The 23,210-nt window shown below is 39.5% G+C and overlaps 1 protein-coding gene across 2 annotated transcripts; it reads right to left on the bottom strand.

Moving 5' to 3' along the window:
* Positions 1–763: 763 nt before the first annotated feature.
* Positions 764–21,944, bottom strand: st14 (ST14 transmembrane serine protease matriptase). Of its 2 annotated transcripts, none has more exons than XM_058647015.1 (19): positions 21,731–21,944; positions 14,598–14,745; positions 13,883–14,040; positions 12,728–12,798; positions 12,150–12,319; positions 11,088–11,132; positions 10,426–10,654; positions 9,010–9,149; positions 8,802–8,905; positions 8,258–8,367; positions 6,975–7,105; positions 6,397–6,501; positions 5,875–5,982; positions 5,402–5,515; positions 4,995–5,114; positions 4,703–4,883; positions 3,277–3,545; positions 2,524–2,660; positions 764–2,391 (listed from the first exon to the last, which is right to left on the bottom strand). In XM_058647015.1, exons 1-19 carry the CDS (start codon positions 21,749–21,751, stop codon positions 2,230–2,232), a joined length of 2,523 nt encoding a protein of 840 aa, XP_058502998.1. In that variant the 5' UTR covers positions 21,752–21,944; the 3' UTR covers positions 764–2,229. The 2 variants fall into 2 exon arrangements, with proteins under 2 accessions (XP_058502998.1, XP_058502999.1); XM_058647016.1 differs by having other exon boundaries at positions 11,097–11,132; positions 21,731–21,943.
* Between the last annotated feature and the right edge of the window lie 1,266 nt (positions 21,945–23,210).

The following is a 23,210-nucleotide window of genomic DNA, read 5'->3' on the forward strand; positions in this document are numbered from 1 at the left end:
GTCTACAAAGCTGTTATCAGGCAGCGTGACGAGTGAGAGCAAATGTCACTTAAAGTGAAGAGGCAAACATCATCGCTTGTCTTTATTTTTATATTTTATATAAGCCTTAATGTACAGCATATAAGCTGCTCTACTGTAAAATATCTTTATATACATATGTCTCTATCTTGGTTGATTTGTTTGGGTCCACAGATTTTCCTTTCCAAGTTGTTCATTAATCATTGAATGCAGTTACATTGCTTTTTCTTGGAACATACTAATTGCCATTTGTTTGTTTATTCTTTTAATAATGTATTAAGACTTTTATTTGCTAAAAAGGAGCTATTGTTGCTTGTACCTTTGTACACATATTTATATTTAAATAAAACCATTTCAGATAAAGTATTGGTTGGTGTGAATCATAAGCTTTAATAGGCCTAGTGAGTAGCTTCATTGGACATGGGGAACAGTGACAGACAAAGCTTCCGATGTAGCAACAATGATGAATACATAAATTAGTGACACTGTCTATGTTGATTTCCTATTCCCCCAGTGATGCATTGCTTTTAATGAAGACAGATGAGGTAGCAGAACCCCCACTGTATGTGTATCCACCTCCTGACGCTGACGTGCCCATCTTGTAGGGTAATAGGATAGAGCTGTAACAATGGTAGGTATTATCTGACAATATGAGTTTGTCTTGTCACCTCTGTTACCCAGGAAGGCACGATGGGGAGGAGAGGTACACGCTCATTACAATTCTACTGTGAGAAGAGACAAGGTCTCACAAGACAAACATTTATTATGCACTATGACACACAAAACGATACGCTGTCACAAACCAATAACCCAGGTAACACAATCAGATACAGAACAGTCGGATAAAAGATAGTTTAATGCCGTCATTCATTTGTATAAAAACATAGAAACACAAAAGCGGGATATAAACTATAGCATGTGCATAATCCTAATCCCAGTCTGTGCACAGTGCTCATGACAATAAAATTTGTGGTCACTCCCGCTTCTCTTATATAAAAAAAAAAAAAAAAAAAAAAAATAAAAAACTTTTACGCAACACTCAGGAATGAATAAATGAATGTCCCCCCCCAAAATTGGATTTGTTTTTGTTTTTTTTACACTTACATAAACAACACTAAAATATATCTTTGGTTTGTTTATGCAGCACTTTTCCAGGATAAGTCAAAGATGAAGGCAAACAGCTTAAAAGAAACTACACCGTTCAATCTTCGACTAAAAATTAATTGAGCTGGCTGTGACCAAAGAGACGGAAACTCTCACAGGGATGAAAACTCATTGCAGTGCTCAGGCAGCAAGTGACAACCTCATGGATTCTGCATGTGAGTGAAGACCATAATCACCTGGAGCTTAACTAGTGACCTGGGCAAATATATCTGTAGAGGTGTAATAAAATCACTGATATACGATCCTCATTCATATCAACAGCAACTTAAAGCAATGAAGCACGACTCCAATCTCAGATCAGAATTCCCAAGGAATCGTGCTGGTGTTTTTGCTGTTTTAGTCTCACCAGCTACAAACCTGATACACAGCATTACTGCTGGCCATTTTTCGCAGCAATGTGCTAGATTGATTAATACGTTTTCTACCCCCCAGGATGCTTCTGATTTTTCATTCATTTTAGAAAATGCCCGTTAATAGATTTTAGCAAAATGTTTGGTGTCATTTTCTTCATCTTCTGGTTACACAGTGTTGGCCTTGTATTTTGTAACAAACAGATTAAAACAAGCAAAACAGTCCACACATAATAATAATAATAAACCCCCTAAAAACATACAGCCATCAACTGTATGGGACCATTAGCAAAGTGCAAAAAGAAAACCCCTGCAGCCAAAGCGGATGAAGGCATTTCACCTAAAAAAGACAACTTTTAAAAAATGCTTCAATGGTTTCAGGGTGCATTTATCAAATGTTTCTGAAAATGATTGACGGAGATAAAAGGCACCATACTGATTTACAGATATACAAAGTGTGAGTTGCTGTGTGTGTGTGTGTGGGTGTGTGGGAATAGAGGGTTGGCAACTGATTGTGCTTAAAGTCACTGATGTGAATAGCTGGGTCCATGCAACAGTTCTGCTGTCACATGAAGGCATCTTGGAGAGACTTGGAAGTCTTAACTCACTTAAGACTTAAATGTTCCTTCTCCATTATTTCTTGCACTCTGAGATTGTTGTTGCCCCCTCTGTGTCCCTCACTGCTCCCTTTACCGCATCAAATATCTGTCTCATCCTTGATCCACTGTCTCAGCTTGGTGACGCGCGAGTAGACACCAGGCTTGTTCCGACGAGCGCAGCCCTCACCCCAGCTCACGATGCCGGCCTGGAACCACTTCCCACTCTCCTCGAAACACACCAGGGGGCCTCCAGAGTCTCCCTGGTGAGCACATTCAGGGGAAACTGGTTAGAAGATTGAGTTTGGATGTGAGAGCACAATAATTATATTGGTGTGAAAGCCCAACTTTATCTTTCCTTCATCCTTTCATTTCAACATGTTGCTTGTTCTCACCTGGCATGCATCAACTCCTCCTGCCAAGAATCCACTGCAGAGCATCCTGGAGGTGAGTTGGCCCTCTGTGACCACATTACACACAGTGTCGTTGATGATTTTCACCGACGCCTTCTGCAGCAGCCGTGCCTTCTGACCTGCAAGAGCAGGACTGAGGTGTTAGGACAAAGGTGTCAGCCATGTGACCTATGCGTTTGTCACCAACATGAAAGGTGATAATGGGCTGGATTACTGTTGGCTAATGAAGGTTTAAGATGCTTCCCATGAGAGCCAGAGTCTGCCTTGATATGCGGATAAGGAAAGAGGTTTAATAAAAAAAGAGCAGATTAGAATGAGATGAGAAGGGAAAGGGGAGGGAGGGTTGAGCGGAAGAAAAGTATGTCATGCCAATAGAGATAAAGAAATGTTAGGGACATTAGAGGAAGGGAAAAAGACAGGATGAAATGAGAAAGAGATGAAAGCTGTGAGAAAATAGAAGACAGAGAAATAATAAGAGCAGAGATGAATAGCTCATTGTGAAATGATGGGGGGTGAGTGGGATGTCTTAATTTCGATACGAGTTGGATAATTCAAAAGGAAAAACACAATTGTTGAGTGGGTGAACCTTAATTTAAAAAAGATAATTCAAACAAAATCTGTACATCATAATAACAATAATAATAATAATAATAATGAGAATTTGTGGTAGCGTCAAATAAACAAACAAACAAATAACCTCAGAACTAACAAGAACCACCAGGTCATACATAATACCTCCTTCTCGGAGCGCGCCCCAGCCTGTGACCCAGCAGGCCATGCCTGCAGGGAAGACGTGGGAGGAAGCTGGTAGGCAGATGGGTTGGATGGTGTTGGTGAACTGCAGCGGCTCGCTGAGCTCCAGCAGTGCAATGTCATAGTCAAAGGTCATTTGGTTGTAATCTGGGTGTGATATGATCCTCTTCAATGAGCGGCGCTGTACATTTTCTTGACTGTACTGGTTCTGCATGCCACTGTAGGTCTGCCAGTTGGATGCAACATGGTTCCTGTGGAAGGATGTAAGGCATCATGGGTCACAGTTACAGTTGTTTATATGCATAAGGCAATATGGATGAAAGCAATATCAACATGTGCTAGTTTAATGTGATACGGCTTACTCTCTGCTGAGTGGCAATTCAAACTACAGTCACAGACATGACGCCAACCTCATCAACATTATGAGTCTCACAAGGGAAGTACCTGCCACAATGTTATTTCATTTAATTGCTTTCACGTTTGATGATGTTGTCAACCATGTACCTGCAGAGTACTAATGGTGACTTATAACTGTAAAGAAGACCTTTGTTGTGGCTTCCATGCACAATTTGGAAATAGCTCACAGATTTAATGATGGCATTTAGTGTAACAAATAAACACCAGCTGTGAATATGTGAAAATGAACATAGTTCCCTGCTCAATCACAACAACAGTGGCTCAGGTTGAACAGAATGGTAAGTGCTCCACCTACAGGTTACTGTTGAATACAGCTGCATGCTTGCATGGATTGGTTGTAAATTTAACCCTTCTATGTAAAGAAAAAAAAAGAGGAAATGTATTTAATGAATTACATTTTAAGGCGTAAAATAAATGAAAATGGATTTGTTGTATGATGAAAACTCCCAAACTGTGTGTATGTGTAAATACAATTTGCCATCATTTGTCAGGAAATGCTGCTGCTTTGCAACTGAAAAACTGGACTAACCAGGTGTGTGAACAACATTTTAACCAACATATGCAATTTCTTAAGTCTAAATAAATGGAAATTGAGCAAAACAATCTACACTGCATTATACAGGTAAATGGTCTCCATTTACAGTATTTAGCACTTCTCCATTCTCGATGACCATGCAAAGCTGCTTTACACTACAGTTTCTGCTATTCACACCAATTAATTTAGCACATCACACACTGTCTGCATAACTTTCAGGAGCAATGTGGCCCAAGGACACATCGACATGTAGACTAGCGGAGTCGGGAATTGAACCCACTTCCTTCAAGTTCTCCTTGGTACTTTTTATTATTTTTATCGCTTTACATTGTCTGTGTAAATGGTTTATGTCTTTTTGTGGGTGTACTTAATACAAGTGTCACTGTGTATCACTGTGTATTTTTATGTCATTCATGTTAAATCAACCTACTACAAATAAATAAAGGTGTGACTCACGCTGGGTCGTGCGTTACAAAGCAGTGGGCAGCCGAAAGGAGCCACCTGTCAGAGATGATAGAGGCACCACAAACATGCCCATAGGTCATGAAGTGAAGGCTGATCTGCCAGGGCCACTCGCCCAGCTCGGCATTCTGCCCTCCAACGATGCGGTTCAACTTATAAGGCCTGATGCCGCAGTCTGATGATTGACAGAGAAGATACAGATTTGATCCCCTTTCAATCGTCTCAAAAAAAAAATGAAAAAAAGATGAGAACTGTATGAGGAAAAGAAAAGAAAAACTTCTCTTACTGCAGTTGTCCTCATCCGAGTTGTCAGTGCAGTCGTTGACACGGTCACATTCGGCATTCACCTTATTGACACATTCTTTGTTTTTACACTTGAAGGAGAAGTCAGTGCAGATGCCTGAAGCTACAGTGAGACGGAGAATGATCCCAGAATCAGTGTATTTCGAGCCAAATTCAAAAACCAAAAGTTTAACAACCAATATGTATCTTTGTTCACAGAAGGGACATTTAAAAGTGTCTGTGTACATGCCTGTGTGTTGGAGGAAATGAAAGATACTATATATCAAATAATCAACATATAAGAACAATTGATTCTGCACTGAAGCATCTTTGTTCCAAGTCGCAGATTCTTTGCTTAATGTTTAGTGCAATGTGACTCTATAGGAAGATTATAACAGGCGTAATACTTACAGGATTTACAAGAGGCCTCATCGCTTCCATCTTCACAATCTCTGTTGCCATCACACACAACACCCTGAGGCATACAGTGCCCGTTCCCACAGCGCCACTCATTCATCTCACAACCTGGAGACATTGAGACATTGTGATGAGGATACTATGATAAGATGAAGCTGAAAACCTGAATAAAGGGACAAGGCATTGCGCTCCAGGAGGACGTAAGTGATGCAGCCATAGCAGACGTTATCACCCGTCTCCATTCTTCTCGTGTGTAATACACATGATTAAGAGCCTGGACAGATGCTGAGCAAATTGGGCAAGGCTTCAAACAAACTCCATTACTGATAGAATAATGACTGCACACAGCTCAGCAGTCAGTGACCAGAGCATTAGCAGTGATGTTTCTTTAATGCTAGCACAATTGGCATAGCATTAGACCGGGTTTGCATTGCCTCAAGAGCACTTAAAGAGATAGGAATACTTACTGCACTGTTTCTCATCGCTGCCGTCTCCACAGTCATTGACCCTGTCGCACACCCAGAGCTTCGGTTTGCACAAGCCATTGCCACAAGAAAACTGGTCCTTCTCACAATCTGATGAAACAGAAATGTCACGTATTAAATAGCACCAGAGAGGTAGATTAAAAAACATGAATTATGTGAAAGATAAAACAAATTAGAGGCAGATGAACAGTTTGGGGAAAGACCAAGAAGCAGTCTCACAACATTTTTACACAAACTTTGTGACATTTGGAGCCAGGACAGCCATTCCATACAGTTTCTATTTTATTACTACACTTACCTAAATGAATGCTGGTCCTATCCTTGTTTATGTAAATTTAATGGCCATATGAGAGAGTGGTATTGATTTTCTCATCCAACTCTCATAGTGTTTCCCAAATTGTCAATCTACCCCTTTATAGAGCTGATGAGACATGTTTAAGAAAATAAGAAATGAAGAGGGGAAGAAAGACAGAAAAAGTCTGGAGGGGTCAAAGGGCAACTTACCGCATTTCATCTCATCGCTCATATCACCACAGTCGTTCCAGCCATCACACTGCAGATCTTTGCCAATGCAGATGCCAGAGGCGCAAGCAAACTGGTTGGGACAAGCTGCTCACAAAACACAGAAAATAGTAAAAAAAAAAAAAAGGAGAGAAAGAGGATGAGGACAAATTGAGTAAGAGGGAGTGACAGTGTATTTTCACAACATCCATCATGTGGCCAATGCTTGTCTCTGTTGATTTAAGCAATTATAAATCCATTTCAGTCAAACTGGGAGACAACATAAAGAGCACAGGGTATTGAAAGCGGAGTGCTCATGACTGACAGTGGCAAATAAAATGGACCCAGTAAACAAGCTCTCTGGTGATTAGCCTCGCTCCCGAGTTTCCAAGCCAGTGTCTAAGTCCACTGAAACATCTCTGTTTGACTGTCAGTCAGTCTCTGTCATGCTGGCTCTCGAACTGCACAGTTACTCCCCCTGTGTTGTTCTGTAATGGCAGGCTATGAATGTCACTGTCACGTCGCAACATGTCAGCCATCTCTCTAAGTGTTGTGTCAGTGTGCAAGACTTTTTAACTCACGGTTTGCAGGATCATATGCATTGTACTCTGCGCTGAAGCCTTTGTCAGTGTAGGACTCATCAGAGTGGAAGATCACGTCCAGGACCTCATTATCACTGGTCAGAACCAAAGATGACATTTCTCCACAGTACCTGTAGCACAAGGGCAAAGGTTATGGGAATATTTAAGTGTTTAATACCGATTTTACAACAGTTTGATTAGATCATCTATTTTACTTGGAAGCAAAACTGAAAGGCAATGAACAAGAGAACTTGTGAAAATAGTGTAGATCAAAGTTGAATCTAGAATTCAGTCAGTAAAACTGTGATGATTGACAATTTAAAGGTCCAGTGTGTAAAAAGAAGTGACATCTTAGGAAGACACTGCAGACTACAACAAACAGAGGAATCCAGGGATCACCCTCCCTCTCCCAAGCATATCAGCTGTGATGACATCCACATACTAGAAGGAATGTAAACACTGTGATAGCAAGTTGTTATTGCTTATGTCCTTTATGTATTTTTCACTCAATTCATATATTCATTAAAGGGCTATACTTATAATGTGTCACTGTATGTGTATTCTGTTTGTGAAAGAAGCTTAGCATGACCTCAGTACATTAAGTCAATGGAAGTCAATGCAGTGTCCTAAGAAGAACAGCTGTACAAACCAGGGTGTGTGTGTGTGTGTGTGTGTGTGCGTGTGTGCCATCAGGCATATTGAGAAGTAAGCACTAGTAAGTAAAATGCAATTCTTATTTGTCTCTTTAAATATATATCATGTGTTGTATTAAAATCAGTAAGTAAGTAAGTAAGTAAAAATAAAAGATTTCAAATATACAAAAATACAGACTGCTCTTCTCTTAAGAGTTTTATTCCACCACAACTCTTATACTTTCTTTGCCATTTCCTTCCTCTTTGTTGGTTTATGTATTGAGTTTGTGTGGGCGGAGCCATTTTCTTCATTTGCATGGTAGGATCGCACTTCGCACAGAGATGTACACCAAACATGTGAGTTTGTGCAACTGTGGAACCACAGTGGTGCACCATGTCAACCTACATAACAGGAAGGCTGTTGCTTTAAGCACACAAAGTATAAAAGGTTTATTCTAAGGCTAAGGGTTTTTATTTTAAAGCAATTATGCACATAGACAGAAATACTTATTAGTATATCAATACTACAATAAACCCTCTTAAATACTACACATTAGACCTTCAATGCAATCATTTTACCATGTATAGTGGTAAATGAAGTATGTATGATGTATACAACTGATAGAATTAGATTTAAAACAAAAGCCTCACTTGTTGCCCATAACCTCCACATAGTCTTTGTGACACACACGGACGTCCACCCCAGGCTCTTTCATGCGGAACATGGTGAACTTCACCCGCACCTTTCTGTCACGAGGGACCTACAGCACAGGGAGATAAGTGATTGGTTCCCGCTTGTCAGCAAGCACCCGCCCGCCCCCCCACTCACAAACACACACACGTATACTTTATGTGTCTCATGTAAATTGAAGCATATAAGCAACGCACACAGACAGGAGGTTTCCACACAAACACAGAGGCTCACATGCACGCTCACGCACAAATAACTACACACACACACACACACACACACACACCAGCAAACAAAACCAACACACGAGACACTGCAGCTCAGCTAGAGCTGCGGCAGAAACGGAGCTCTGACAGATGAAGATAGAGGAGGTACTGAACAGCTTGGCTTCCAAAGTGCTGCCTCAGCATTCCTCTCATGGCAAGCTAAGGATGATGGAGGGGGAGGGGGAGGAGGAGGTGGGTGGAGGGGTTATGTGTGGAGGGGGGGAGCAGTGTTACAAACCTTGATGGTCCACTTGCAGCTGACGCCAGGAGGATAGAAGCTAGGGTGAAGTGGAGAAGTGAAGACTCCTTTTTGATCAGTGAGGACACCGCCACATGTTTTCACTGGAAGAGCATAACGCATATTTGCATTTTGGCACACAGTTTTTACAAAACAAACTAATCTGCAGATGTCTTACACATGCAGCTGGTAATTGATAATAGATTACCTTTAGAAATGGGGATAGCTTTGTACACTGCCTCAAAGCCTGGCCTCTGGACATCAGTGTCGGTGATCAAATTAATGAGCATGATGTTGCCGGATGATACCACCTCCAGTGGGTTGGAGGGGGGCCTCTGACCACACTTCCTGTCAGAGAAGCAACACAGTGCACAAATCAGATTTAATTACAGAATCATAAAGCGGTGTTTGAAACGAACTGTGGTAAACACAACCATGAACCATTGGCTGTGGTCTGATGCATTTAGTGAATGGAGTTTTTCAGATTCTCATCAAGAGTCAGTCTTCAGGACCTCAAATAAAAATATAATTATTTTCCATCAGATGCACATATCAACTTAAAATACTAGAAGTATTATTGGGGGGAAAAAAATCAATAGACAAGCAGAGATAGGTACATAAAGAGATAAGTGAGACTAGATGTGTCAGCACTAGATAGAAATTGCTTAGGCGGAGTTTCAAAGTCAAACATTAGAAGCATTAGTAAAAAGTTTCAGCACTGCTAGAGGCAGAGCCATGGAGGTGTGAATGACACTGCAAGAACAGCAATACATCTAGCTCCACTACAATAATGTCATTATAGAGTATTATATTATGGCTCTCATAAACCCCATGTCACCTTGGATAAAGCTGATCGCTCAATAGCATTAGAAAAATGCTATGCATCACTTGGTAACGCATATTTGTTTGGCAATGGTTTGAGTTTGAAAATGCCTGCAGCTACAACTGATGTTGCATTTAGGAGCCTGTAGTTTTAAAATGTTATCACTCTCCCATACACAAAGCTGGACTGCACACAGCTGTGGAGCAGTGTTCAGGTTTTCACCCTGCACAGATTTAAAAGGAGAGGTCTTTTTGAGCCAACTCGATCTCACTGAGGTCTCAGAAGTTAATAATAAAATGGGACATGTAGCACTAAAGGCTTCAGAGCCAAGGAAAAACAGAACAAATGCAGTGAACGGAATGAAGTGGAACATGTTTTCAACCCACATCAAAACAGCCTTTACTCCTAAATCCCTCTACAACATTTCAGTCAAATACAAAGTGATTCTTAGCACTTGTCCTCTGGGAATCATGTAGTGCTATATTCTCCCTCTCTGATCTTCTGGGCTTAATAAATGAGACAAATGTTGGTTGAGCCCTATCAGACAAAAGCTGCTATCAAGTTTAAGGCAAATTGAGAATGTGATTTATGTCAGAATTTTTCTGAAGGAGCAAAAATGACTAAATATACTAGGCTTCTTTTCAATAAAAAAAATCCCTCTAGCATGAATGAAAGGCTTATTTAACTGCATATTGCTAATAGACAGTATGATGGTAAAACCTGATCTGTCCATTAAATATTTAACCTTTTAAATCTATATGAAGGCATCTTTCTATATGTATCAACAGGTCTATGACTTACTCTGTGATGGCCTGAGTATCATCTGGACTCAAAGAGTCATATATGGAGACAAAGTCATCACTGCAGTCGTCCTCGATGTGAAAAGAAGAAAAATGGACCGATATGGCCTTGTTCTCTGAGGCTCGGATTTGCCACTGACATCGAGACTTGGGGGGGTAGTTATTGGGGTAACCGGGAGATGAAAATTTCCTCACATTTTCTTCAGCCTCCAGGCGGTGGAAACATTCCGCTGTGAACCACAAACAATTTTTTTACACTGCATACAGAGTAAATTGCGTTAGGCAGTGAATTAAAATGTGGTCATTATCATGCTATACATCTTCTTTTTCTGCTCCCATTGACTTAAAATAAATACATTTGCACGCCATGTAATGTATGGTACATATGCACTGTATGTAATGTCAAGGAACCTACAGCTACTATGATAATATAATGTAATAATTTCAAATTCTCTCAGGGTTACAAATCAGCAGAGAGTGACAGAGAAAAGTGTTGGGCGTAGTAAGTGACTTGCCCTGGCCTAATACAAGGTTTTCAATCTCTTGACTACCGCAGCACATGTACAGTACAGGCCAGACGAACCATCCGTTACAGCTTGGCAGGAGGGTGAGCATCTAGCCAGCTGGAAAATTACAGCTGCATGTGATTGAAATGGGACGCACTATACTCACTGGCTCCAGGGCTCCTGGCCATGCGAGGATCTGTGACTGGAGACAAAGGGAGAGGGTGGGGGAGAAAGAGGAGGAAAGGTAAGAATGGGTCACTAAAGTTGGGAGGCTGATAGAATTTGATGCATGAGCCTTTAATATTTGGGTTGCAAGTTTTCTCTTCCATTTCCCTTCAGTTAAGGGAACCAGTGATGTTGCGTAGCTCTTTTTGCTCCATCTCACCTTGCCCTACAGCAGCAACCCATACATCTCTGTCTAACTATCTGGGACAGCAACATCAAATCATACCAACAGAAATCATTTTAAAAGAGGACCAAAACCACTGAGTCACAGGGCCGGTGTTTGGCTGGTGGCCAGGATGCAGACAAATACAATGTGAAAGCTGAGAAGACAGAAGGAAGAAAAATGGCTGTCTCATGTCAGGCCAAGGCCCAGCTAATATCATTAAAGGATCCAAACAGCATAAAATGTGCGATCTCAGATGCAGCACAAGCCGAGAAGTCTGACTTATCTGCTATCATTTTAGCTGCACAAATCAGAGTGAGTCCCTATAATACAAACAGAAAGCACAGAAAGTTTCACTGCTGATGGGAGATGACAAAGACCTTATTAAAATCTGTATTCACAGCAAGGATGAGCATGAATATTTATCATTCATCTGATTATATAGAGTCGAGTAGTTAATGCAACTGTTTGAAACGGTATCAAAAAGATACAAAACTGAACACTTTTTTCCTCCCTGATAAAAACAGTCAGTGTAGAAGAGACACTTGACACTTCAAACTCAAGTACCGTGTGGCATATTGGTGTAATCTGACGAATGGCGTATTTCTAGTTAACCGTCATGTGGACATCAATTTCCGTCTGTTGTTGGACTTTGTGCAACACCGGGGTAAGATATGTCCGTGTGTTTGGGGGGGTTTAATCCCCCGTCAAATATTCAAATAGCATTTTTGCTTGGGATGTCCATCCCTAATTCACAGTGCTCCATCTTCACTGACTGTCTGACCTCAACTCTCTGCCCCTCAATGGTATATGAGTGTTTGTGGTACCTACGTGAGGCAGTGATTTCACTTATTTTAATATTCCCAGTGCTTGCAGTTCGCGGCTCATTAAGTACTTTCTCCAGTGTCTCCAACACACGCTCTTCTGAGAACTCCGGCACAATCTCCAAGTCTTCTACTGGGATGACAAACTGGGACCAGTAGTAGGCTAACACGCCCTCACTGGTGCAGGTGAGAAAAAGGCGGAGGATCGTTAGAGGGAGGAACACAGAGATAACATTCAGTAACAAGCTTCAACATTCAAGGAAAAGCAGCGCTTAGTGAAGGTAATATTGGTTACAGTAAAGTACCTGCATCTTTTATCAACACCCTCTATAGTACAACTGTCATTATTTCCTATTCTCTTATATTTATACTTCAATATACACATAAATCCCCAGTCAACAGAGCACATCAAACCTTAATTATGGACATACTGAAAAATTCAATAGACAACCCTCAACCCTTACAGGGCACAAAGCTTTTCTTTCATGCAAGATTTAGTGTGATGGTTTTTTTTCCAAGTCTCCAGAAGCACTACAGTGGACTCTTTGTGTAAAATAACTGAGAAGCTCAAGATTGTGACAATACCTGAATGCAGTGACCACCGAAGTTCTGTAGTATTCTGCAAGGAATGAATCTTTCTTGTAGTTTTCTTTGAGCTGTGAAGAGAACATTTTATTTTTACTGAACTAGAACAAGATTTCTGCTTGTCTGCCTGCAGACAAAGTACAAATTAGAATGTTAACATAAAAAATACTGCCAACCATGCAAAGCACACAACAGTGGGATTCTCAATTAATTGTCTTGCCTTCAGCTGCACTGAGCTGTAGAGCCTATCAGACAATGATATAGATTTGTGGTCTTAAACTGTGCGTGTACAGCACAATGTTCACTGTCTCCAGAGCAAGTACCTTTAGAGGAAGGAAGAGAACCTGCAACTACTCTGAATGTTGAGAGAAAGTCAAAGAGATTTAAACAAAAATAACAGAGAACCAGCTGCAGAGACTGAACAGGATTTGTTGGTTAAAACAAAAAGTGACATAAAAGGAGAATAATTGATCATAGGAAGAAGTGATGGAGCCATCTTCAAATCATCAGCATAATATAAGTAAACCCATTTTATGGTAATACAGAGGACCTGACAGACAGGTAGTGCTAGAGGTAGTGTAGATTCACTGGATAACTGGTTAAACAGGCCCAACATTGCTTACTTGTACACATACCCCACAAGTTGTACCAGCCTTATCAACAACATCCTAGATCAGAAATGATCTGAAACCCTGTCCCTTGTGATGGATTATAGAGTAAACCTAGTACATAATACAGCTTTCACGCAAATCATCTCGTCATCGAAAATACAAGTCCCCCACTTCCACTCTAATTCTGTAGCTTTTCACAGAGGAAGTGTGTGCTTGATGGGTTTTGAGCGAGGGTTTTTCTGTTATCAACATCCTCCTAAGTGGTGCTACAAACATCTTCACTGTCTCCAATAATAGGAGATGCTGTTGAGGGAATTAGTAAGGGAATGTACAGCCTTTCATTCCACCCACACAAATGTGCTTTCAGCAGTTTCTGTGCACTGTGAGGGGCATATTTAAAAGCATTTCCACAACACCAAACAAAATCCACAGTTAATCCTTAACTGCGTGTAATAGTCTACTTCAAATAATAAACTATTTAAATGACGGGGGGAAAAAAGGGATGAAATACAGTAAAGTCAGCCTAGTCAAGTGTCACACTTACAATTGCTTCCAGTTTTCTTGCCATATCCTTGAATTCCTGGCTGTCTGTATCCTCGAGACTCTGGGCATATGATACATCATCCAGCTTCATGTGCCCACTGAAGACCTGTGATTGTGGGCTGCTTTGCTTACTAAAGGTGCTTTCTGCATTGTCTTTAACTTGGAGGAAAAGAAGCAGATGAGAGTTTGATCAACAAAATGCTATAAAATGGCTGGCTCTGATGAAAGACGCACTGTTTTACAGTTGTATGGTGTGATCTCATATTGAGACGACAGGTTGGCTCTCAGAGCAATTAAAACAGGGAGCTAAATCAAGAGGCTGTTTATCGAGACTTCAGAGGCTTTTTAATCAGACTCCAGATGTGTAAATGACAGGGTGGCTGTGCCACGGACTCTCTGACATTTGCCTATTTTGCATTATTAAAGCAGAATGTCAAGTAGTTGTCAGAAAAAGTGACACTTATGGAAAAATACAAACAAGCCATTCTTAAACTTGAATATTTAAGAACTGCAAGTAAAATACTTCCCTGGTTTGGTGCTAGCAATGGCAATACTGCGAAATTGTCATTCAGTTCTATCAATAACCATCTTGATTCAGACTCAATCATATTTATGCCTAACATATTATGCGTTTCTTCATTTTAAATGTATACAGATATATAAAAGCATAGAAAAGTGTCTGTTGTGGAGTAGGGGAAGCTTCTTATTAAACTCACAGAGAAACAGCCAAATGAGAAATGCTGCGACAGCTGCAAGGATCAAAAATGCCACCACAACACCAACGATGATGCAGGTCTTCCGCAGTGATGACCCCTTCTCTTTGTTCGTTAAGAAGTCAATCCGCTCATTGTGACCATTGTGATCCTAATGCAAGAAAAGAGAGCAAAATGGAGTCAGCAAACACAAAGGAAATGTATACACAATATGAGGTACACTTATAGCACTGTGCAAAAGTCTCAGGGCACCATCAGATTTGTCGATTTTATGTTAAATAAACCTTTTTCTCAGCCAATATTTCTCAAAATGAAATTGTAGGGTAGGTCACAATAAATAATGGACACTTTAACCCTTTAGAAGCTTTATTTCTGAAAAATGTGTTATTTTAAAACTACATACATGTTTCCAGTATTTTCTTGCTATGTTCCAATAAAGTGATTGGGAAATAATGATATTGTATGATGATTATAGCATTGGTAGAACAAATCTAATGGACTTTTGCACAGCATTGTATATTACTAGGACGTCACACTGAGATTAAGATCTCTTTTACAAGTGAGACCTAGTCAAGAGTGAGATTAATTTCCTAATTCCTACATTCCTAATGTGAACAAATGGAGCAGAAAACACTAATCTATTTTTTTTAATTTAACAAAAACATAAGATATGGCTACAAATCCTCCAGAGAGGTTTGGGACATCAATAAGGGTTTTGGACTGAATAAAACGCTATTTATCCTAATTCTATGCAGATAATGCACAGTCTTGTATATGGAAAAAAAATGTGTTGTGATGTACATGTGACGCTTTACATATGATGTATAATATGTATGATATTCATGATGTGATTATTCGTTTTAGACAGCAGCCACACATGAAAGTCCTATTTTTGCATACCCAACATGCAAATGCAACAGCATTTAAATGACATGTTGATATACTATTAGTGGTATTTTCTATAATTAAGATTAAAATATAAAACACAAGAAACTCACTTAACCTACATGTGATTATAAAATGTTATATACACAATATATATACAAATTATAAATGCATTGTTTCTACAACATATTTTATATAAACCTGGTAACACTTTTGTAATCCCAGATTTGTGCTGTGTTTGACATATAGCATGAGCATGCTTGTAAAGAGCTACAGCTCATTTGCTGAATGGTGTCAAACAAGGTCACCGCAGTTTCAAACAGCAGCATAAACAGCAGTTTTACATATAAGTAAGTGATAAACAAGTCAACAATGACACATACATGGTTAAAAAAAACGTTAAAGACGCCTTGCTGTATATTGGATAACAAGTTTAAACAGGCAGCTCAGAAAACTGACCAAACCTGTTAAGGAAATGTGACGGAGCTCCCACACTCGTATGTCCATATACTGTATGTATTCAGACATTGCAAAATCAACTAAGGGATAACTGGTGGACATGGTGCTTTGGGCAGTGTGTGAGTTTGTGTTCGGTCGATACTGTATGTGTGTCTGTTGAGCTCTCTAAAATGGGCGGACAGAGAGAAAGGATCCAGGCCTTTCAGCAATCAACACACAATGAATTCAGTGCATGTAGCCCATGAGTGAGGAAGCACGAGTGCCATTAGGGATGAAGAATCACTTTGGTATTAAATCAATTTGTCAGATGTGCTGCCCCTTAAGATGGGGGCTCAATTACATGAGTCTAGATGATAACTCATGGCAATTAAGACCTATTCTTACACGACCCGGGCTTCCACACATGCTTTCTAATTGGAATCTCTAACAGCAATCATAGGCCAGAATGAGAGGAATCATTAGAGATGGGGTCAGCAAGGGCTCCAGGGTGTCTCTCAATCAGTCAGCCTGATCACAGCTTAATAAAACCATTACACATGCTCTTCATCATGTGCTATTCTTCACTCCTAAAAAGAAATACTCTCCCATTTCTGAACTCTGTGTAACCAGCTCAGTGTCTTAAGGCATATACACAGGAAGTAATGCATGTCCAACGCTCAATACAGCAAATTATGATGTTATATATTGTGTTTAAAATGTTGACAGCTCTCACAATCAGAGCTGGGTAACAGGCCATGAGATCATTCTCACAGTAGAATAACCAGTTTGGAAAACAAGTTGCCACTGTGCTGAGGCGTGGTCCCAAAGCAAAGAAGAAATAAACAGCTCACAATGTACCCACAGCCAGGTTTAACTACATGATTTCAGCACAGTGATGTCTAATCCTAATCCACATTATCTGGCGAATATAGCAGAGATAAAGTGATTTGTATTATACAGTATTTAAGGATTACTGTGAGGGTCTACATGTTTTCTCTGTCAGTTGTATATACATGCACATAAACATTTAAGGCAATAATAATGGGAATACTTTTCAGTTTTTCTTTTTTTTAAAGCTATATACATATTACTTATAATACGGCTGGACTTTTAAAGAAAAAAATGTAATACAAAGAGAACATATAAAACAAAAAAACATCAATTCAGTGAACACATTGATGTATTCTTTCTGCCATACTCTCAGTTTGGCCATGCTGCTGACCTTAACTTTTCACACTCAATAAATTAAACATCAATATATAATGCTTGAGAGCACAGGGATAAAAGAAACAGTAAAAGCCTGGAGCCCAAACAACATGGAATGGAAATGTCCTTAGTTAATTCGCATGAATAAACAGAGGCGTAAAAGATAACAAAGATGAAATGAGTGCAGAGCAAAAATACATTTGACTGATCATTAATGAATCAGTCAAACAGAGTTAACTACTTTGGTATTTCTTTGACCCATATCTCTGCAAACTATCTCTGCCTCCAGTGTTGTGAGGAGGCCGCAAGTAGCTCTTACAGAGGTTGAACAGGTGACTTGTTACCGACCAGACAACTTCCATGTTTTAACATGCTCTCTAATTTCTCCAAAGCCACCACTCCCTTTTACTCTGACGTGCCAAATGTTTAACCTCCTCATAAATGTGACTAAACTAGCTGCACAAAGCCAAAGTTTACGTAGACATGGCAACTGCAGACATTTTGAGGCGTAAAAGTGGAAATGTGTAAACAGTAAAATGAATGATTAATGGTCAATTTTCATTCAGCTGCTTTTGCGTCAGGGTTGTGGTGCTGTACATGTCTGCTCGCTGTCTTACTGGGATACAGGGAGACTCATTTGTGTCCATTTTAGGACAACATCAGCACCTCCTGTGATTCTCTGACCCCTTCTGTGAATAGTATGTCTGCAATATGCAACCACTTTTATTTTTGCTTGTCGTTAGCATCGTAACATTACCTGCCATTTCTACAAGTTCATGAACAGCTACTTCTGTAATATCTTTAAAGGAGAACATATTGAAGGCTTTGTTGATCTCACATCACCATCACTGCTACCCAGTTGCTAGAAGCATTTATCTGGTAAAACTGTTCTTTTAGCAGTGGACTCCACTTCTGAAAATTGGCATTCTTGGCATGTTTAGCCCTACTCCAACCTGCTGCTGCCTTCCCGCAAAGAAATTCAATATACAACTATACTGAGTAAAATACGGAGCTCATAGGCTACATCAACACTGTGTAGACTCATTTGGCACTGGCTTTAATGTAACAAACATTCATTTATTTATTTTAGGCACTACAGATTTGACTTCTATGTTGTATCTGTGGTCCTTCCTGCGTATTTCTTTGTGCTGCACTGGCTTAAGTAGACTGCAGTGGCGTACACGCACATTTGGAAGGGCACCTACTGCACACCAGTGGGCAACCTGGGGTCAAAGGCAGCCCGGCCCTGGGGACTGGATATCATGTGGACCTATATGTACCTCCACACATTATGGTTTAATTCATTTCTATCACCGATCGACCATTTAAGTTCACCCTTTGGGACACTGTCATGTAGGGGCAGAAGTGAACTTCATAACAGCACCCTTTTTTAAGTTGCAAGGGCATCTTATAGGGCACTGCATCACAGGCTATTGCCGTTCTGACAACTTCATATTTCCAAGGGTTTGTTGTTTTTCTTTAAATTTACAAACTTTAAACTTTGGGTTAAAGTGGGTTCAACTTTAAACACACTTAAGGCAAATGTGAGTGGGGGCGATTTGAGATGTCAATAAGTCACTATAAATTTCATCCAAGCTACAAAATACTTTATACATCTTTTTCACAAATGTGCTAGTACTACTCGAGTAAAAAAAATCTTCTACGGCTTGACCAACACTGACCTGTCCCATCCAAACAAACCAGCCAGGTGACCAAAAAGGTCTGATTGAATGCGTCAGCCACTCAACTCAATTTAGGCTTCAGTGGTTTCATAAGCGAACACCTACACACTTCTCTTACCTGGCAGAAGCAAAAAGCAGACATTGATTAGCTTTGTATAGGCCACTGCAGTGTCAGCCATAGATGTGTATGAGGAAGACTGGTGTGACGGCCTCAAGACATTAGACACACTTCTGCTGAATAGCTCAGAGAAGAGCTTAGGATGGAAAGGTGGGAGAAAATAAGTCAACAGATCATCCTTCTCTGCCACATTTAAAAATGGAGGAAAAAAACTGAAAGAAGAAGTGGAGGTGCAGGACACCAACTGTAAAGCAACATGGCTCCAGCAAAAGCTAAAACGCAAACACACTAGTCCCTTTGAAGTTTTGTTTAAATTGCTAAATGCTTGATTCAGAGGAGTCAATAATTAAATACATGGCATTATCACAACATTCACATCTGTTGTTCCCTTTAAACATGACTATCCTTGAGATGTGGGCTGAAATAAAAGAAAAGCAGCACGGCCTTGCCTGAAGAAGAACTCAGTGAGTTTCCCAGCAGACTAACAACATTAATCATGGTGTACCCACTTGATATAGTACACCAGCCCCATTGTCTCTGTGTAATCAAACATTAACAGTGACAGAAATGCTACCTTATCAACAGCTTTACTCATACCAAAAATTATTTTAAGTATAATTTCAAAAGTCTAGTATTACAGAAACATTTTGCACAGTTGTGACATTGTAACTGTTTTGATTAATTAAGTGTGTTTACATACTTTTGCATACCAGAAAATACTAGTACAACCCCATCCACCCTCCCACTCTCTCTGCCTTTTCCACCCTCTTGCATTTGCATTAAGCAGAGCTGGTCGTCTGTGTTAGCAATGTGAGCTTCTGCTTCAAAGCTGGTTTGTCCATTCTGGCTGCTGTAGAAACTAGGGCTGAACAAGGAATTGAAACTTTATCAAAATCAAAATACCACTTGCAAAATACAGGTGCAATATTTGTTAAAGCCAAAGTGTGTCAAAATACCATTTTAGATTAAAATGTGTCATCACCTATAAACATCACCCTCTACAGACTGAAGTAACCATCTTTGTTTCTCACAGATCTGCACAAATACCACACAGTAATCACTTAAAATGTGTTTTTTCAAATGAAAATGACTATAAAAATAACCATTCCCTGTGATATCGCGAATCATATCACAATTTCAGCCAGAAATAATCCCAATTAGATATTTATTCATTCAGCCTCAGTAGAAAGATGAGGTTGCCTCTATAAAGCAAGACCAATGCTTAAAGCATATATGAAAGGCTCATTCTATGGCTGTAAAAAAAATTATTTTATTTCTACACAATTATACACTTTTGCAAACATAGTTATGTAATCCTGTCATGTCTGCATCAAGTCCTTCAATATTATATTTTAGGTATTTTAGGCTAATATAACAGAAAAACAAATTATTTTGCCCAATTGCTCTGGTAAAAAAGGGGTTAAATTAGCTGTCAGATAATGATTGTAGTGAGCAGGTGGATTTGTGGCAGGTTACACAATATACAAGTCTGCTTACACATTACATAACAAAACCTAAACTGTTCTGAAATTAAACAATCATCAATCAGTGTATATCACAAAAGCAGCCGTCTCTAGCTTTTATTGCCTCAAAACAATCACACGCCTTTACACTGAAGGAAATCGGTTTCAATTCAATAGGAATTCAACATGTTTTACACATGAAATATGCCGTTACTATGTCCAGTGGGGATTAACACATTAACTATCGGAACCTGGTGGTTAATGATGCCTCACCACACCTTGCACACTGATCGCTAAAAACACAGGCAGCATTTGTACGATCAGTTTGAATGTCAATCTGAGTGAAAAATTATATTTTCTATACTTTTTTATAAAATATTACCAGTAACCAGCTTCAAACAAATAAATGTTCATACAAAAACAAAATCAAACTGAGTAAATGCCAATTATGAATACTGACATGTAGTGCATGTGTGACTGAGGGTTTTCTGCATCAAACATGGAAGATTAACTTTTCTTAATATCTCACCACATCCAGATAGAAGGGCTACAAATGGGTTTTTTGACAGGTAAATGTCAACTCAGCAAATGCTGTAATACTCAAGTCTGGTGAAGCAATTGTATTATTCCACATAATATCTATTTTTCTTTCATTTCGGAAGCCAATTAATATGTATGTAAATAAACTACCAATCACATTCATCTGTCCGTGTAGAACAGAAACACTGGGAAAAAGGAAAAAGCCCACATATTTCAAACACGAGTCATGTGGTGCTGGTTTAATCATTCATTCAAACACTCAGTGGAAGAAAACGTTACAGTATTAGTGTTTAACGTGGAGGACCACAAACAAAGTAGTGGTTAAATGTGAATGTCAAAGGCTGAAGGTATGAGCAGCAACTGTCAGCCACAAACAAACGTACACTCACAGAGATCAAATTTTGAGATATACATTCATTTGCAGAACACCAACACTTACCACTGACATAACCATAACAAGTTAATGTTTAACTCTAACTTGAATTTAAAAACAACAGTCCTAACTAGAACCAGAGCCTCAGAAATGAGGTTCGGCCTCATTACGAGCAGAAGATTTCTGGTTGTGCCAAAGCATACTTGTATAGTATTCTACAAAACTGAGCGCGCGCGTGCACACACACGCACCCACCCACACACAAACATACACACACAAACATACACACACAAATACTCCCAACAAAAAGCTATGGATAAAATGATATATGATATAATCATAAAAATGAGTGTGTGACTGTGGAGAAAAACAGTGAATGCGGTGATTGCTTTCCTAAAATGCCACCGGAATCGAGTAAAGTACCAACTTACGTTGTATCTGGCGGCGTTCATCTTCCTGAAAATCTTCCGGTGGATTCCAACCGGATTTAATGCGACAACTGTTTCCTGCGTTCAAATATATGAACCTGCAGTGTTTAGAACTGTGTGATATATCAATGAATTCTCTGAAACCAAGTGTTACAGTGTCACTTCCTGGGTCGTCGAAAGCAGAGAATTGAAGCACCAGAAACCGAATTGTTCCTCACACACCTATGCGACAAGCCACGCCCACAAATACCTGCAGTCGCATCAGTGGAAGTTCAACACTGTCCTTCTTCTTCTTCTAAGGCCACAACAAAGCAACTGCACTTGTTGGTTTGTTTTTAAGTCTTGTATAACGTACCTGTGATACTTGAGTAAAAGTATAAATATCTTACCAGAAAATGACTTTGGTAGCAGTTGAAGTCACTTTTTATAATATTACTTAAGTCAAAGTCTTAAAGTATATGACATTTACTGTTCTCATTTAGAGTAGCTCAGTGGTAGGGCAAGTTAGTTTCCTGGCCCTGCTAGTCTATATGTGTCCTTCAGCAAGACACTTAACCCCATGTTCCAGTGTGTGAATGGCAAAACTGTAGTGTAAAGCAGCTCATTAAGACTAGAACAGCTCTATATGAATACAGACCATTACCAAATCTTCTTCTTCTGATTTTATTTGGTACTAAAGAAGGACAAAGATCATTAGAGGAAATATAGTGGAGTAAAAGTACAGACACATGAACAGTGGCAAAATAAAACGTCACCAGCCGCCACTGTTTGTGAGAGCATTCTCATTTTACAGCATAATTTCCCCCATGCACGTTTTGCACAGGACTGTATGTATGTCAATGCAAAATCAAAAAGCTACCCCAGTCCAGAGTGACTAGAATCTACTTGTGTTATTTTAATTTCTATACTATACTGAGTAAAATACTATATACTATACTAGTATTTTATCTTTTGTAGCAGTAAAACCACAAGCGGCGGGGGGGGGCGCAGCAAAAATAATCTTCTCAGGTTCTTTTCATTTAAAATATTCCGTGGATGGCAATTAATCTGCTCAGGATCCAGGGATTGATTAATATGATTCGTCCACTGGTTCTGTGTGACACGCTGGGTACTCACTGTTGCATCAGCAGCTATGTGGATTATGCTATGGATTCTCAGCGCCACAAGGGGGCATAAGTGAGGAAAACTGCTGAGAACACAGTTGTTGTTATTACACTGTTGTACTGACATCTGCTGATTTAGACTGAAAATCATTCATAAATACAATCAATACTAGTGTTTACCATTGGTGTAAATGGGTATTTAGAAATTTAAACCAGTTTATATTAGTAGTCTATTTCTCTTGTTTTAATTCTGCTTTATTTCATGGCTTAATCACTTCATTTTATTTTATTTAAAAATAAAATAAAAATAAAAACCCTGGCCTCTCCTTTTGAAATGGCGCAGAAAATGAGCCTGCATCACCACGCCTTCACCACCAGAT

Source organism: Solea solea, chromosome 13 (genome assembly GCF_958295425.1).
Source record: "Solea solea chromosome 13, fSolSol10.1, whole genome shotgun sequence".
In the NCBI taxonomy this organism is placed as follows: domain Eukaryota; kingdom Metazoa; phylum Chordata; class Actinopteri; order Pleuronectiformes; family Soleidae; genus Solea; species Solea solea.

Bases quoted from the DNA above. Each gene is read 5' to 3' on its own strand.
- st14 (XM_058647015.1), bottom strand. From the start codon at position 21,751: ATGAACGCCGCCAGATACAAC. The intron at 11,133-12,149 runs GTAGGTACCACA...CTTTGTCTCCAG, and splicing joins AAGTGAAATCACTGCCTCAC to TCACAGATCCTCGCATGGCC. The intron at 8,368-8,801 runs GTTTGTAACACT...CCTGTGCTGTAG, and splicing joins GCTGCAAGTGGACCATCAAG to GTCCCTCGTGACAGAAAGGT.